Raw genomic sequence first — 12730 nt, 5'->3', positions numbered from 1 at the left:
CTAGCATCAATATTTAACGAGTTATTGACGAAAAACGAAAAAACAGTTTTTTGCAAATTACTCGTTAACTATTGACGCTAGCGAAATATTTTTACATGGAAATTGTAGATCTCGTCGTCCTCTACAAGAAAGGTCTTATGCAATTTTCTTGTAGGTCAAACGGTTTAGGAGTAATTGAGGAAAAACGAAATTTTTTGCCAAAAGTTCGCCGTTTTGACGCTGGGATGGTCGGATTTTGTCAACATTAATAAAATGCCAAATAATCATACGTAACTCGTTAAATATTGAAGTTAGAAGGAAAACAACTTTTATTTGAAGCATTTTTCGCAATTTTGAAAAAAAAAATTTTCGTCAGCGTGAATACTTGGATATTTGGATATTTCCTTCTATACTTTTTAGCACGTAGCTATTTATTATTAGCATTGTTCTTCCGACGTCTGATTTCTTTTTAATTATAGGAAATGCGTTTTTCTAAGGTACATAAACTTTTGGGATTGACTGTATAGCCAATACATCCTTAAATATTTCCGAGTGCGAACGCTGTTAGAGTTATCTGGTGTACAAGAGTCCTGTCTTTATGCACGGCTTATGATAGCATAACTCGAGCCGATAAAAGGATCAATAAGATGTATACGAGAGTTTATGGTAAAGGCATCGAATGAGATGCGGCGCGGTTACGATGATAATGATACCGCGATTTTATCACCCCGTGTGGTATAGAAGGTCATTGTTGTATTTAGATAATTTCCGGCTTTTTCTTCAAATCCGATCATTTATCTATGGTCATTGTGAGAAAGAATTGCAACAGAAATATTCCGCGTCACGGTATCATTTGCTTTCTGGCAAACTGAAGCGTTCAGAGTAGTTTGATCCGGTGGAAAATTCTCACCACAAAAGGAATCGCCGCATCGCGACGACTATAGTCATCGATGTGATAATATCCGAGACGCCGTTTCGTTTGATCGACGGCCATTAAATAGCCAATTGTACTTCTCTAAAACGTTCAATAACGCCGCGCTGTGACGTTTGATCGCCGCGCGTAACGTCGATTTCCTTCGATTCCCCGAGACGGGAATCCAGACGAAACATGGGAAGGGGACAGAGACGAGGGGCAATCATCAATCTCGCAGAGTTGTACTCGAGTGGCACTAATTCAGCACCCCGATCTCCTTGTCGAGGTGCCCTAAACTTCGTGTACCTCCGTCACTTAAGCAGCGTTGTACGGGAAGACAGGACCGGCCGTGCCTTTCGTTCGGTCAGGAACCAAATAAATGGCCGTCCGTACATCAATGCCTCAGAAATCGCAGCAGCTCGATCAACCTGAGTAGGTGCACCTTACATTGTCTCTCCAAGTTGGTTACGTTCAACTTCCTTCTTCTCCACTACACACAGTGTACAGACGTACACTTCCTTGCTGCACCGGCGCGGAAATAAAATCTGTAATAGGCTGCCGTCGACGCGAGTTCACTAAGTTCTCGTTCCGACTTCCTAATTTGTTCCGCGTACGGCCACTGTGAATTTAAAATAGCTACGTTCGGCGACGAACAGTTGAGAAATATTGGGACACGTGGAATCGATGATAAACGCCAAAGATAATGCAAAGTGAATTAATATTATGGCAACTAGAAGGCGTGGAAGTTGGCAAAACATAGAAGAGTATTGAATATCGGATGAAGAGTCCGCGCGATAACAGGGTTATTATTTTTACATTACCGGTACCTGCTTGATATGCGTAGATATTCGTCTACCATCCGGCAGCCGATAATTTCTAACGAAGGAGCACGGAAACGAAAGAAGTTTAAGAAGTCCCATTCATCCGGCGGCGGCGCCAAAACTGACAAAACAGTTGATACGGCCAGATATAGCGTACCGCGGAATACGAATGGACGTCGGCGGATATACGAGACGACCGCGAATAGCGAGCTCTGGAGAAGTCTTGAGCGTAGGGTGCAGGGTAAAAAAAAAAGGAGACGGAGAGGAGGGAAAAAGAGACGAACGAAAAGAGATATGAGAGGATTGTAAAAAGGAAAAAAAAAAATATCGCCGAGTAGAAAGAACGAGAGGGAATCGCGAATGGAGAAGGCGGACGGGAAGCGGGAAGCTCGGTTAGGCAGTGGTACGTGGAAAAATGTCATCGAGCGATCCTGATTTACAGCGGTAGGGAAATCGGTGGCGGCGAACTTCGGTGTCCGCGTGCTCGCGAAAAGTCAGAAATTTTTGCTCGTGGGAATCGGAACTTTCATTGACGTCCGCGGTGAATTTCTCGTGCGCGTACAACGAGAGAAATAAAACTGTGAGAGAAGGAAATGGAGCGTAGACCGCGGGCGCGAGCAAACGAGAACCGTCGGATAGTTTCGCCGACGATTTCCGTGAAGACGAAACTACGATCGGGGATCGAGAGAGTGTGATCGGAATTATTCTACCGGCGCCCGGGCTGAAATTGCTCCACGCGAACGGGTGAGCCGGTAGGATGTGTCTTTTATTAATGACCCTGCATCCACGGATAGATAGACCGGAACGAAACGCGCGTAGATTAACGAACGATTAGCAAAACAAGGTTGCACGTATCACTTTAAAGAGCTTCACCCCTTGATAACACAATATATCCGGCAAACAGCGTTTGTCTTTGATTATCATGCCGGTGTTTGCGTAGCTGTGTAAATAATACCGCGACACGCCTTCTATTGAGAACGCGAGGCCCGTTATACCCGTGGAACAAGACAAGTACCCAACTACTTTTACCCTTTGCTCTCGCTACCTGCACACCTTTCTCTATTGTTTGTTCCAATTACTCGAACCTATTGCGAAGATATTTATTTTAACGAGCAACGAAATACAGTGTACAATCCTCTAACACAGTGCCAAGGGAAATAGAGCCGACCGATGAGAAAGCAACCGGCATTATTGCGACAGCGTCAATGTTTTGGGCCCAAGAATTTTCAATTTTATATTTCATTCCAAAGCATTATATGCGAAATGAAAGCGAACCGGGCTCGCATTCAATACCGTTCGAAATATTCGTTTTACGTGCGTCGAATTGTAACTATAGCCCACAGGAAGAAAAAAGTGCGCATGTAATCAATGATATCGATGCCTCTGGTCTCAATTTACCATTAAAACTCGGACCGAAAGTTTAGTCGGACAGAGTGAAAATGGGGGAACGGACAGGTTAACGGGAACCACGTAATTCTGCCGTCAGAATTCTCCTGGCTGACCTGTAACGATTTGCGCGGCGAATAACTATGCAAATTTCCCTATAGATTAAGCGGAGACTTTTGATGACACGTTGAAGCGTTACTCTCGAGCTCCGAGAGAATGCCGTAAAGCCGTCACGGTCAAGATTGACCATCCGTGCCTCGCACCAAACTGTCCACGCGTTTTAGAAGCGAACGCAAATTTTAGGCTTCCTCCCATGCATCCCGCATGCGATCGACGTACGCGTCCCACATGGAATAGGACTCGATGACGCTTAGAATGCACGAGATTGGCAAACAGAAATCGTGGTAATAGATTCGTAGCCCGTATCGTCGTTGAATTACGTGAGTGATAATAGAGTAGAGATTAACTGCGATCTAATCGAATTCTCTGATCCAATTACGCGTTACTAGACCTTGTCTGATCGAGCTAATGATCCTGACAAAGAAATTCTGGCACGTCAAGTGCCTATCAGCTCTACCCGTATGTGTAATCGTGTCGCCCTTTAATTGAATTTCTCCTCGTGATCTATCCGCAGTACAAATAAACACTTTTCACGAATTCCTGTGCTCATTCGATCGCTAACAAATTAATTTATGAAAACATGCTATGGACGAGGGCTATTTCGATTGGCATTTTATAGAATAACACGTGTGAGAACAAGTTTTGCTTGCAAACAGAAGGGAGTAACTGTTTGAAACATACGTAGTGCGAATTGGTCTCTGAATGCGTATGATCTCGAGTGTCAGCACATCAATTACACCTTGACCCGCCATCCATCTCGCAATGTCATCCGTTACATACGCACACCTCATATTTCCACTCGGCGTGGCGCATTCGAGTGCTTACGCCGACCGAAGCGTGTCGATAGGTCAATCGTTCTAATTTCGATCTGGCAGCCACCGACCGTAAATCTGTGTCGCGTAAAACTTGCCTAAAACCGGTCGAAATTGTCCTCAATCCGATCCGCGTGCTCGCATTTAAATATTTTAAGGAATTCAAATCCTATTATTGCACCCTGGTAAATATTGAGCCAATCGAAGTACCAATGGCGTCAATTAATTTGCTCGACGGCAAAAGACCGCGGGACGAGATTTCGCGAAATGAACGATAATAAACGACGAAACGTTTAGCGAATAGTTTTAGCAAAGCTTGTGTACAACACTCACCGTGTGCGGTGACCAATGGTGCGGCCAGGTCTTAGTCTCGTGACTGCTACCGACGTTTGGTTGACTCGCTAAAAAGACGACGCGCCTATCAGTGCTTCCGGTTCCAGCGCCGGTGGTTGTCAAAAGCGCTGCTCTCGCCCTCGAGCCACCGATACTCAACGTCGGCGACGTATCCATGTTGACCTGGAATCGAAATTAAATCCGAGATATTAGACGTGTTGTTGCATTTTATTAGAGCGGGACAAGATCGATCTTTGACGAAAATCGATTCGATACGTGTCCAGAGTAAATATGGTAAAAATTGGCCGAGCGAATTTGAATCGCTCCCGGGATGTTTGACCACGGGAATGAAACCATTCAAATAAATTCAACCTGTTTAATGAAGCCTGTTATATGTAAGATGAATACTCCCGAAGGAAACCTGTAGGAGGTATGCATCTTTCAACCATAGAGACGAGATATTCTTCATTCTTTTTATTCATCCGACTCCCGGTGCGCGAGTAATTTCAAGAAATATTAGACTAGTTTGGCAGTAATTTCTCCGTTAGCGGATGAAAGTAACGAGTACGTCTAGAGCGCATAATTACGGTAAAGATAATACTCGACCGGGAAGGTTCGTTGAAATTTTGAGAGTTTCATGTTTCGATAATTCCTACGTAATCTATAATATAATTAATTGCGACTTCGAGCACGCTCGAATATTATGCTTGTACATATATAATGCATATTGGTTTTACTAGGGGAACTTGTTATCGCTCGCTCGCGAAATTACGGTTAACGACGGTATTACAATGGTTCGACGCGGGGCACAATGCGGCTCGGTTCATGTTTCTCATCCTACTTCTCCTCGCCTCTTCTTCGTTCGCTTCCTCTGTTCACGTTGCTCGCCGATGCTAGACGACCGAAAGAAAACAATCTCTTCCGGCGAAAATTTCCACCGGTAAATCAGCGGCGAGGCTAAAAAATTGCCGTGAAAGGATCGACTCGTCGTTCGAGACTCTGTGATTCGAGAGCTACGGCTGTCGTGTCTTCCATGAAAGAAATCCGACGAGCGTAATCGAGCTCGTTAGCTCGAGGATGAAAGCTCATCGTGCCGCGGGAAACGCGGAAAGCGGACGAGCGGAGAGAACCGCGCCAAGGACCGACAGAGAGAGAGAGAGAGAGAGGGCGGCCATCGGAGAACGAAGACGAACGGAGACGAGATGGTGGGTAGATAGGTAGTACGTTTTTCAGTGGGATTTACGAGTCGTCGACGGGCATTAAAGAGAATGATGCGCGGCCACGACCCGGCCAGACACGCGACGCGAAAGTGTACGATGTAAAAAGAGGTGGGTCGAATAAAGAGGCGACGGAAACGAAAGCTCGAGGCGCGAAGAAACCGGTGAGAAACGAAATCGACCGCCTCGAGCCTAAGGGTTTATAAGATGCTCTCGCAAAACTGACACGTACCCGTTAATTAAATCTCGCTGGATCCAGTTGGCGGGCAGGAAGGATCGCGGCAACGAACGTCTCGGACGATTTGCAATTTACGCGAAGGGACACCGTGCGACCTGGATACGCTCGGGGATAATCTCTGTGTCTGTGCTCGGCAAGCCGACGAGTTTCGGATACGTTCACCCCGCGATCCCTTATCATCCGCCGCGGCGCACTTGAACCGAGTGTAATCCTTGAAGTCGCGTGCACCTAATCATTCTAGCTAGGGGAGGGTGGGTGTCCGCTAGGTGTTCCTTAAATCGTTCCAGCACGACGTTCGCTCCTCCTTCGCGCAATTACGAGTCATTACGATCGGGATTCCACCTTGTAGTCTCGTATCACACACAGGATGCTTTTGTTGCTGATACCGGTACAGGCCGATGTCCAGCTATTTGCGGACCATCAACGAACTGACCCCCCGACGACGAAGATAATGACGATCGGTAAAAACGACCAACGACGATGATGAAAGCCAGAATATTTTACGTTCCCCCCAATCGACGTGAAAGGCGCATCGCTGATCGCGAATTTCGTTTCCGAATTTCAACAGCGAACTGACAGCGATATTGTTTTGGACAGCCGAAAACTTGAATTTGATTTTAATATACCCTCGCATAAACAGAGTAGCAATTTACCAACCGAATCACGATTATCATTGTTCTCCCGTTAATGGGAAAATTACTACCACGACTCGGTTTAATCTGTCAGAAAATTTATTCTACCATCCTCGCCCCGCGAATACAACGCCGACTACCGATTTTAATTATACCAACGCGTTATCATCAATCCCCCAGGGTGAATTTACTCCTCTCTCGCCCCTTTTTTCCCAGTTCCTGCAACGTTTTTTCCCAACCCACTCGCATGGGACCGGTCGTTTGATACTACGCAAAGCTGTCGAGCCGTCATCGATGCGCTGCACGTTGCTCAATTCGTCATTTGAAAATCATTCATAATCGACGGAGGAAGTGGAGAATTTGATTAAAAATAATTCTCAAAACAGAAAAACGGCGCCTCGTTTCGTACCCCCGTTCATGATTCACCGACGATTCGATTTTTGCACCTTAACAAACGACAAGATTTTACAACCATCTACTCTTGTATCTACTATCGTGCTCGTCTATAAATCGAAACGATCGACTCTGTACGTGGAAGCCCGACACAGCCGAAGGTTGGCAAGCGCCGCATACGAATTCGCGCACGACACTGAGCCGCCAGGACGTCTACCGCTGGAGGTGAGCCTCTCGCGGATTCGCGGGCTCACGTGTGAAATTCTTGCGCATGCACCGACGCCTTCCTCCCTTCCAAATTCCCCTCTTTCCTTCGCTAACCGATCTCTCTTCACCCTCCCACGACGGCCACCATCTTTCTCTTTTCCTTGCTCCGTTAAACGCTCTCCGTCCCGTTCCACCCCCCCCCTCTCCCCGTCCTATCTCTTATCGTGGCCTCTCGCTGTTCTTTTCCCTCGAACTACGTTGCACCCTCGCCCTTCCAGCCCCTCGGTCCTTTCTCTCCCTCGGCTGGATAAGCTCCTCCGGATGGCATCATGCAAGCGACAAGTATCTAGTGTTAGTCCAGCTTGGCATGGAACTTGGGCGAGTATTTCGCCAAGTAAATTCGACTAGATTGACGAAGAAAGGATGGCCGCGATAAACATCACGGGTAAACGTCGTCGTGGGTTTCTGTAGAGATAATTTGGTGAGCGTTTCGTTGGCCAAGGACATACGACTACGCGACGGGGCAAATCAGCTCCGTGGGTCAGGAACGTTTGCCGTGTCCCTTTTGAGATTCACCGTTTCATTGTACCTCTGAAATTTCGCGGACGTGCATATAGTACAGATTTTCATTTAATTTTGTATTAATTCCAGGATATCGACTTTGTTTGTAAATTCTCTCCAAATGTTGTCTGATTAAATATACACGCCGCGTAATGAAACAACACTGCACTACCTCCTGGGATTCCTGTGGTTTGTTATATTCATTCGCTGCGATCATACAAAAGAATCAGTGAAGAGATTATCATTCATACTTGTCTCTAATTGTCTTCATTAGCATAATACACGGGCCAGGGAGAATAAGTTTCGGTATAACTTGGTTCAATAAAAATTTCCCGTTCATCCTCGAACCGCGTTATTCCGTCGCGTGCGTCGCGCGTACTATTCGAGCCACTCTTTAAATAATGACCGTTAATACTGCCCTGATAAAATAGATTGTCACCTAAACAAGGAAATTGCGAGCGGCAATATTGCGACACTTGCCTCTCCTCATAGCCGCCACGACTTTTTCCCCGGCTTCCTCTCCATAAACTTCCCGTTTTCACACCGGTCGCACTACGAACCATACCTGCTACAGCTTCCTTCCTTCCTTCCACATTATCATCCCCGTTTTACTTTCCCACACCCGAAGTCAGGCCGTTATATTTGCGGCGGATCGTATCTCCTGGCTTAGTAAATTCTATCCCGATTGAATTAATTCTAGAAGAAAGAGGCACAAATTATCCGCAACGTGCGAATTACTTTTTCCTCGCGGCGAAGACACAGTATCATCTTATCAGTAGCTTTACCGAAAACATGATATATCCTCTTAGAATAAAGTGAGCACACGACTATACGAGCGTCCTATTGTGTCCCGTTATTATTCTGTCTCGACGAACGTCGTTTTGTTTAGCCATTGAATCTTTCGCAGGCACATGAATAATAATTCTATGAATCGCTCTCCGCTCGTTTGAAACCCACGTTAGTCAACAGACGCGATAGGAACCTGTTGAAAACCGCTTACGACTTCTTCCTCGTATCGTCGATCCCATGAAACGTGCACTTTGGAACGCACGGCATCGATCGATTAAATCACCGAACAAATGGTACGCGAGTAATCGGGATCAGTGATAAAAAACGGTACGGGGGCAAAGAAAAAAATTAAGCCGATTTCAACGGAGAACAATTCTAACGGAATTGAGACAATGCCTCGTTCCCAAAATGCCAAGCCGAAATGAGTACGAACTCATCGTCAGCCTGATATTTTCTCTGCCGATTTTGACCTCGTGTATTTATCGCCGTTCCACATTCGTATTTTCCGTACACGCGTTTCCCGGATGCGGGATACCTTTCCGAGATAAGGCGCAGTCAAAAAGACAGCGGAAACGATAGAGCCGAGTAGTACGAGGCAGACACATTGATTGACTGCTTCTCCTCGCGCGTCTGAATCTCTCGAAACGTGCAAGTGCCGCTCTGATAGGACAGCGAATAGATTTCACGACGAATCGAGCCCATGAACGCGGAAGCACTCGAGACCGATCGTCGGAGATGCCTCTAGGCTGCGAACGATCTTTACCGCCACGTAGCCCCACACCATTTTGCGTACGGACACGTTGAAGCATTTTATCCTATCCCATTGCTGATTGCTAGCACGAGATACGGTTCGATGGGCCAACGTCCCGATACTGCAACGATTTACCAGCAGGAAAAGTCGAATCTATACAAATGAATTCGAGACAACTTTCCTACTTCTTATAAAAATAAAATTTTCCTCGAATTGAACATAATCTGTTATCAATGGTATTCTAAAAGATCGTCGATATTAGGTTAAATATTAATAGAAAAATCTCAATGACCCAGTAACCTTTTCAATCAAGTCGCTCAGATCGGAAATACCACACCCCTGCCTCTCGAAAAAGCGATCTCATTGTTCCAGTTTAAAGTTTCCAAGAAGCTGTTTCGGTCCTCCGGCAGGAGAATGAACATTTCGCGGGCGAACGTACGAATTTGTATTTCGCCATTGAGACAGTATCTGTGCGGATTAATTCGCCAGCCCATCGCGACGGGTGAGCGAGTTTACAAGGAGCCCCGCGGGTTCCAACGATAGTCACCGGTAACGGGGTTCTATTAACGAGGAAAAAATGGTCTCGATGGTTCACCGAGGGAAAAGGGAGAGACCACCTGGTCGGACGATGGTGTCCCAATGCCTCGTAAAACGCGATTTTATTCGAGGTTGAACAAATTGAAACATAAGCCGCTCGTAAGTCAGTCCCTTCTTTTCATCCTGCCCTTTCTTTCTCCCTCGCTCCCGCTTACCCCGTGATTTTCCCCTCGCGATCCGCGTCGCAATACGCGACCCACCCATTCGTCTTTCCTTCATGAATTTCCTCCCCGGATCTTTTATTACGTCCCGCGAACACGACAAAGACGAGGTTGCGGCATTTACGCCGAGTTATCTAGACGCGTGAGATACGGGGAAATACCGATGCCATCGAAACCCGAATCCATTTCCCCTCGGTCATCTCGTTGCATAAAAATTTATCACCACCGGGAATATAATATCGTTGAAGAATCGTATGGTCCGGCCGCGATCGTTTATCGTCGGCTTTCGGCGCGTCGCGGGCAGCTCCAAACGGTTTTATTGCGCAGAATTAAAACGTAACGTGAGACGCGCGCGAAACGAGAAGCGAGATCCCGGAGGAAACCGTACCGGCCCGAGTGAGATAAAGTGAAATGGTATCGTAAAAAAAAGAATCGCGGTCGGCGGAAAATGGAAAATTTTCAGATGAGAAACTACAGGAGCAGCTGCTCCGTCGTGCCGAGGAGAAACTTCAAAACATAGAATTAGAGAGGGCATTGCTGCGAGGCGATGGAGAGCGTGTCGGCGGGTGCACAATTAAGAAGAGACGGCGTCCTTGTGAATTGAAAGCGTCAGGTCGCTAAAAGATCAAGAATTCCCTTCTCCGTTTTCCTATCCTTCCGTTGTTATTTTTAGCCGCACTCGCACCCGTTTGCCTATTCCTGTTTTTCCACCCTAACGTTCGGTGCGTGCTACCTCCACAGGTAATACTATAACTACACCGTGTCGCTGTCGAACCAGCGTAGTACAAAGACGCAAGTACAAAGAAACGAGAGGAACGGAAAAGCGAAGGTGGAACAGAGAAATATGAGACAAACGAGAAGAGGAAAGAAACGAAAAGTCTACGGAAAGGGGTAGAAAAATGGAGACCATTCTCTCTCCGATTCTCCTTTTCCTCTTTGCTCTTGGATTGAGGAGGCCTTTATGATGGGATACCGCTTTATGGGCGCTGCTATTATGCGTGCATCGCCCGGTCGAGATGGGCTGAAAAGGGGTTGGAAATGGCACGATGGTAGGGATCTGCACGGTTTTCAGTGCTCGAGGGGTAAGCGTGGAGAAGAAGCATCGATGGAAAGGGGAAAGATGGTAACGGCAGAGGCTAGGCGGGCTACGGAGTCGAAAGAGAGCTATGATTGTGCTTTGGGCCGCGGCCCCGACTATTGTCAGGATAATGAAGCCGAAGCGAGATTTCTCCCTTTTCAAGGCAGCGCGCCTAAGCGATATCTCGAATGACTGATTGTGAGATTCCTTTGGATCTTGAAGGGTGCACGTACTATGCGCCAGCACACGATAATCCTGTTCCCCCGTTTCGTACCGTACGAGTATTATATTGTTCTGATGTGAGAAGCATTGCCATCCGTGGTACCAAGTTCTGCAGTTCCAAGTTCACAGATTATTCGATGACGAATCAATTACTCGTGATAATTAACTGTATTATAGAATGATAACAATATCGTATTTTCCGTTATTAAGACAGGACAGAGAGAAAGAGATATTTTCGAAGAATCGTTGCTATTTTATACCAACTAAATCCCTGGGCTCCGTAATTAATATTAAATGCTAATAGCGTACGATAAAGAGGATCGAATATTAATTGCGAAATGATTTTCGCGAGATACGACGTACGCAGGACGGCGTCGACCGGTTTAACGCGCACCCGTAACCTGTTGATCTTTATAAAACTCGAAAATACGCTCGGATATCGCGTGAAACAGTAAAACGCGAGCCGGACTGGTCGCCACCTCCGTGACCGGAACATTTGATGCTAATTAACCGAAGGGTCTTAATTAACGAACGTCACGCGGAGGTCGTCGATGACCCAAAAACCCCGTATGCTTTCCGATGTAATCGAAACTCGCCACAGAACGTGGGAATTATTCGCTTCAACGTGATCTTCCTGCGTTAAAACGCACCGGGGGCTGTTCCGTAGTCACGATACGCAATGTTCGTGGTTTACATTTTCATTCGGAAATTCAAATTTTCCGTTGAAAATTGTAATTCAAATTTGCAGCATTCAATTTATATTTAAATTTTCAAATTCAGACACGAATATCTTAAAAACTGTTCAAATAAATGGAACCTGAAAATCTAAATTTGGGAACACACTCGCCCGTTCCGTGTCTCTAAATGTTACAGAAATAATTACTGGCGTGTAACCGTCGACTGGTGTGAACGCTGAAATACACCGCTTCGACGAAGAAAAAGAAGTCCGACTGAAACATCGGCCGACTTATTACGCGTGTTGCAACCTACAGTTTCACCTATCGCCGGCCGTACACTCTCGCATATTTTAAGCCGGCCATTTTTCAGCATTTACGCTATACGTCTACGTCGAATTTGCATGAACCAACGATCCCCAAGCCTTGTTCCCAGGCAAACTTTCGGCGTTTCTGCCCCGACACCGCTCGAAAGTCGCTTTCCGTTCTCCCCTCTGCTCTTCATCTTCGTCTCGCAACACGTCCGTCGTGATTGACCGTCTATTTCGTCCGGATTATAATCTCGGCTAATACCCTTAACGCTCTCCAGCTTACTGACCTCTTCCGCCTCCTACATACAGATATATTTCCGTAATCGTGGTTGGTACGAATTAATAGGTGAAACATCGTCCGGATTTTCGGCGGAAGAAAATATAATTTGTGGACAGTATGCATGAAAACTGGCACGCGTCCAATAACCGCGGTCGATGGTTTACGAGCTTCGTACGCGAGACTTTTAAGAATTTATTTTGCATCACTTATAGCATCGATTTTAATAAACGTTAAAGCCATTAATACCAAGTTATT

At 46.2% G+C, this 12730-nt stretch overlaps 1 protein-coding gene across 3 annotated transcripts in view; it reads right to left on the bottom strand.

The window, feature by feature from the left end:
* The window catches only part of Scgdelta (sarcoglycan delta), a 175600-nt gene that overhangs the window by 144576 nt on the left and 18294 nt on the right, over window positions 1-12730 (bottom strand). The window contains exons 1-3 of one of the 3 annotated variants that reach the window (XM_026819157.1): window positions 6861-7045; window positions 5814-6247; window positions 4365-4547 (exon numbers count right to left, since the gene is read on the bottom strand). In XM_026819157.1, coding sequence (XP_026674958.1) covers window positions 4365-4541 — 177 coding nt within the window. In that variant the 5' untranslated portion in view covers window positions 4542-4547; window positions 5814-6247; window positions 6861-7045. Of the gene's footprint in view, window positions 1-4364; window positions 4548-5813; window positions 6248-6860; window positions 7046-12730 lie in introns of those variants that run through there. The other 2 variants (XM_026819155.1, XM_018036242.2) reach the window with 2 other exon arrangements.

The sequence above is a fragment of the Ceratina calcarata genome, unplaced genomic scaffold, assembly GCF_001652005.2.
Source record: "Ceratina calcarata isolate Rehan_Ccalc_2016 unplaced genomic scaffold, ASM165200v1 scaffold147.2, whole genome shotgun sequence".
Taxonomy (NCBI): Eukaryota; Metazoa; Arthropoda; class Insecta; order Hymenoptera; family Apidae; genus Ceratina; species Ceratina calcarata.
This window is presented reverse-complemented; position numbering and strand designations above follow the sequence as displayed.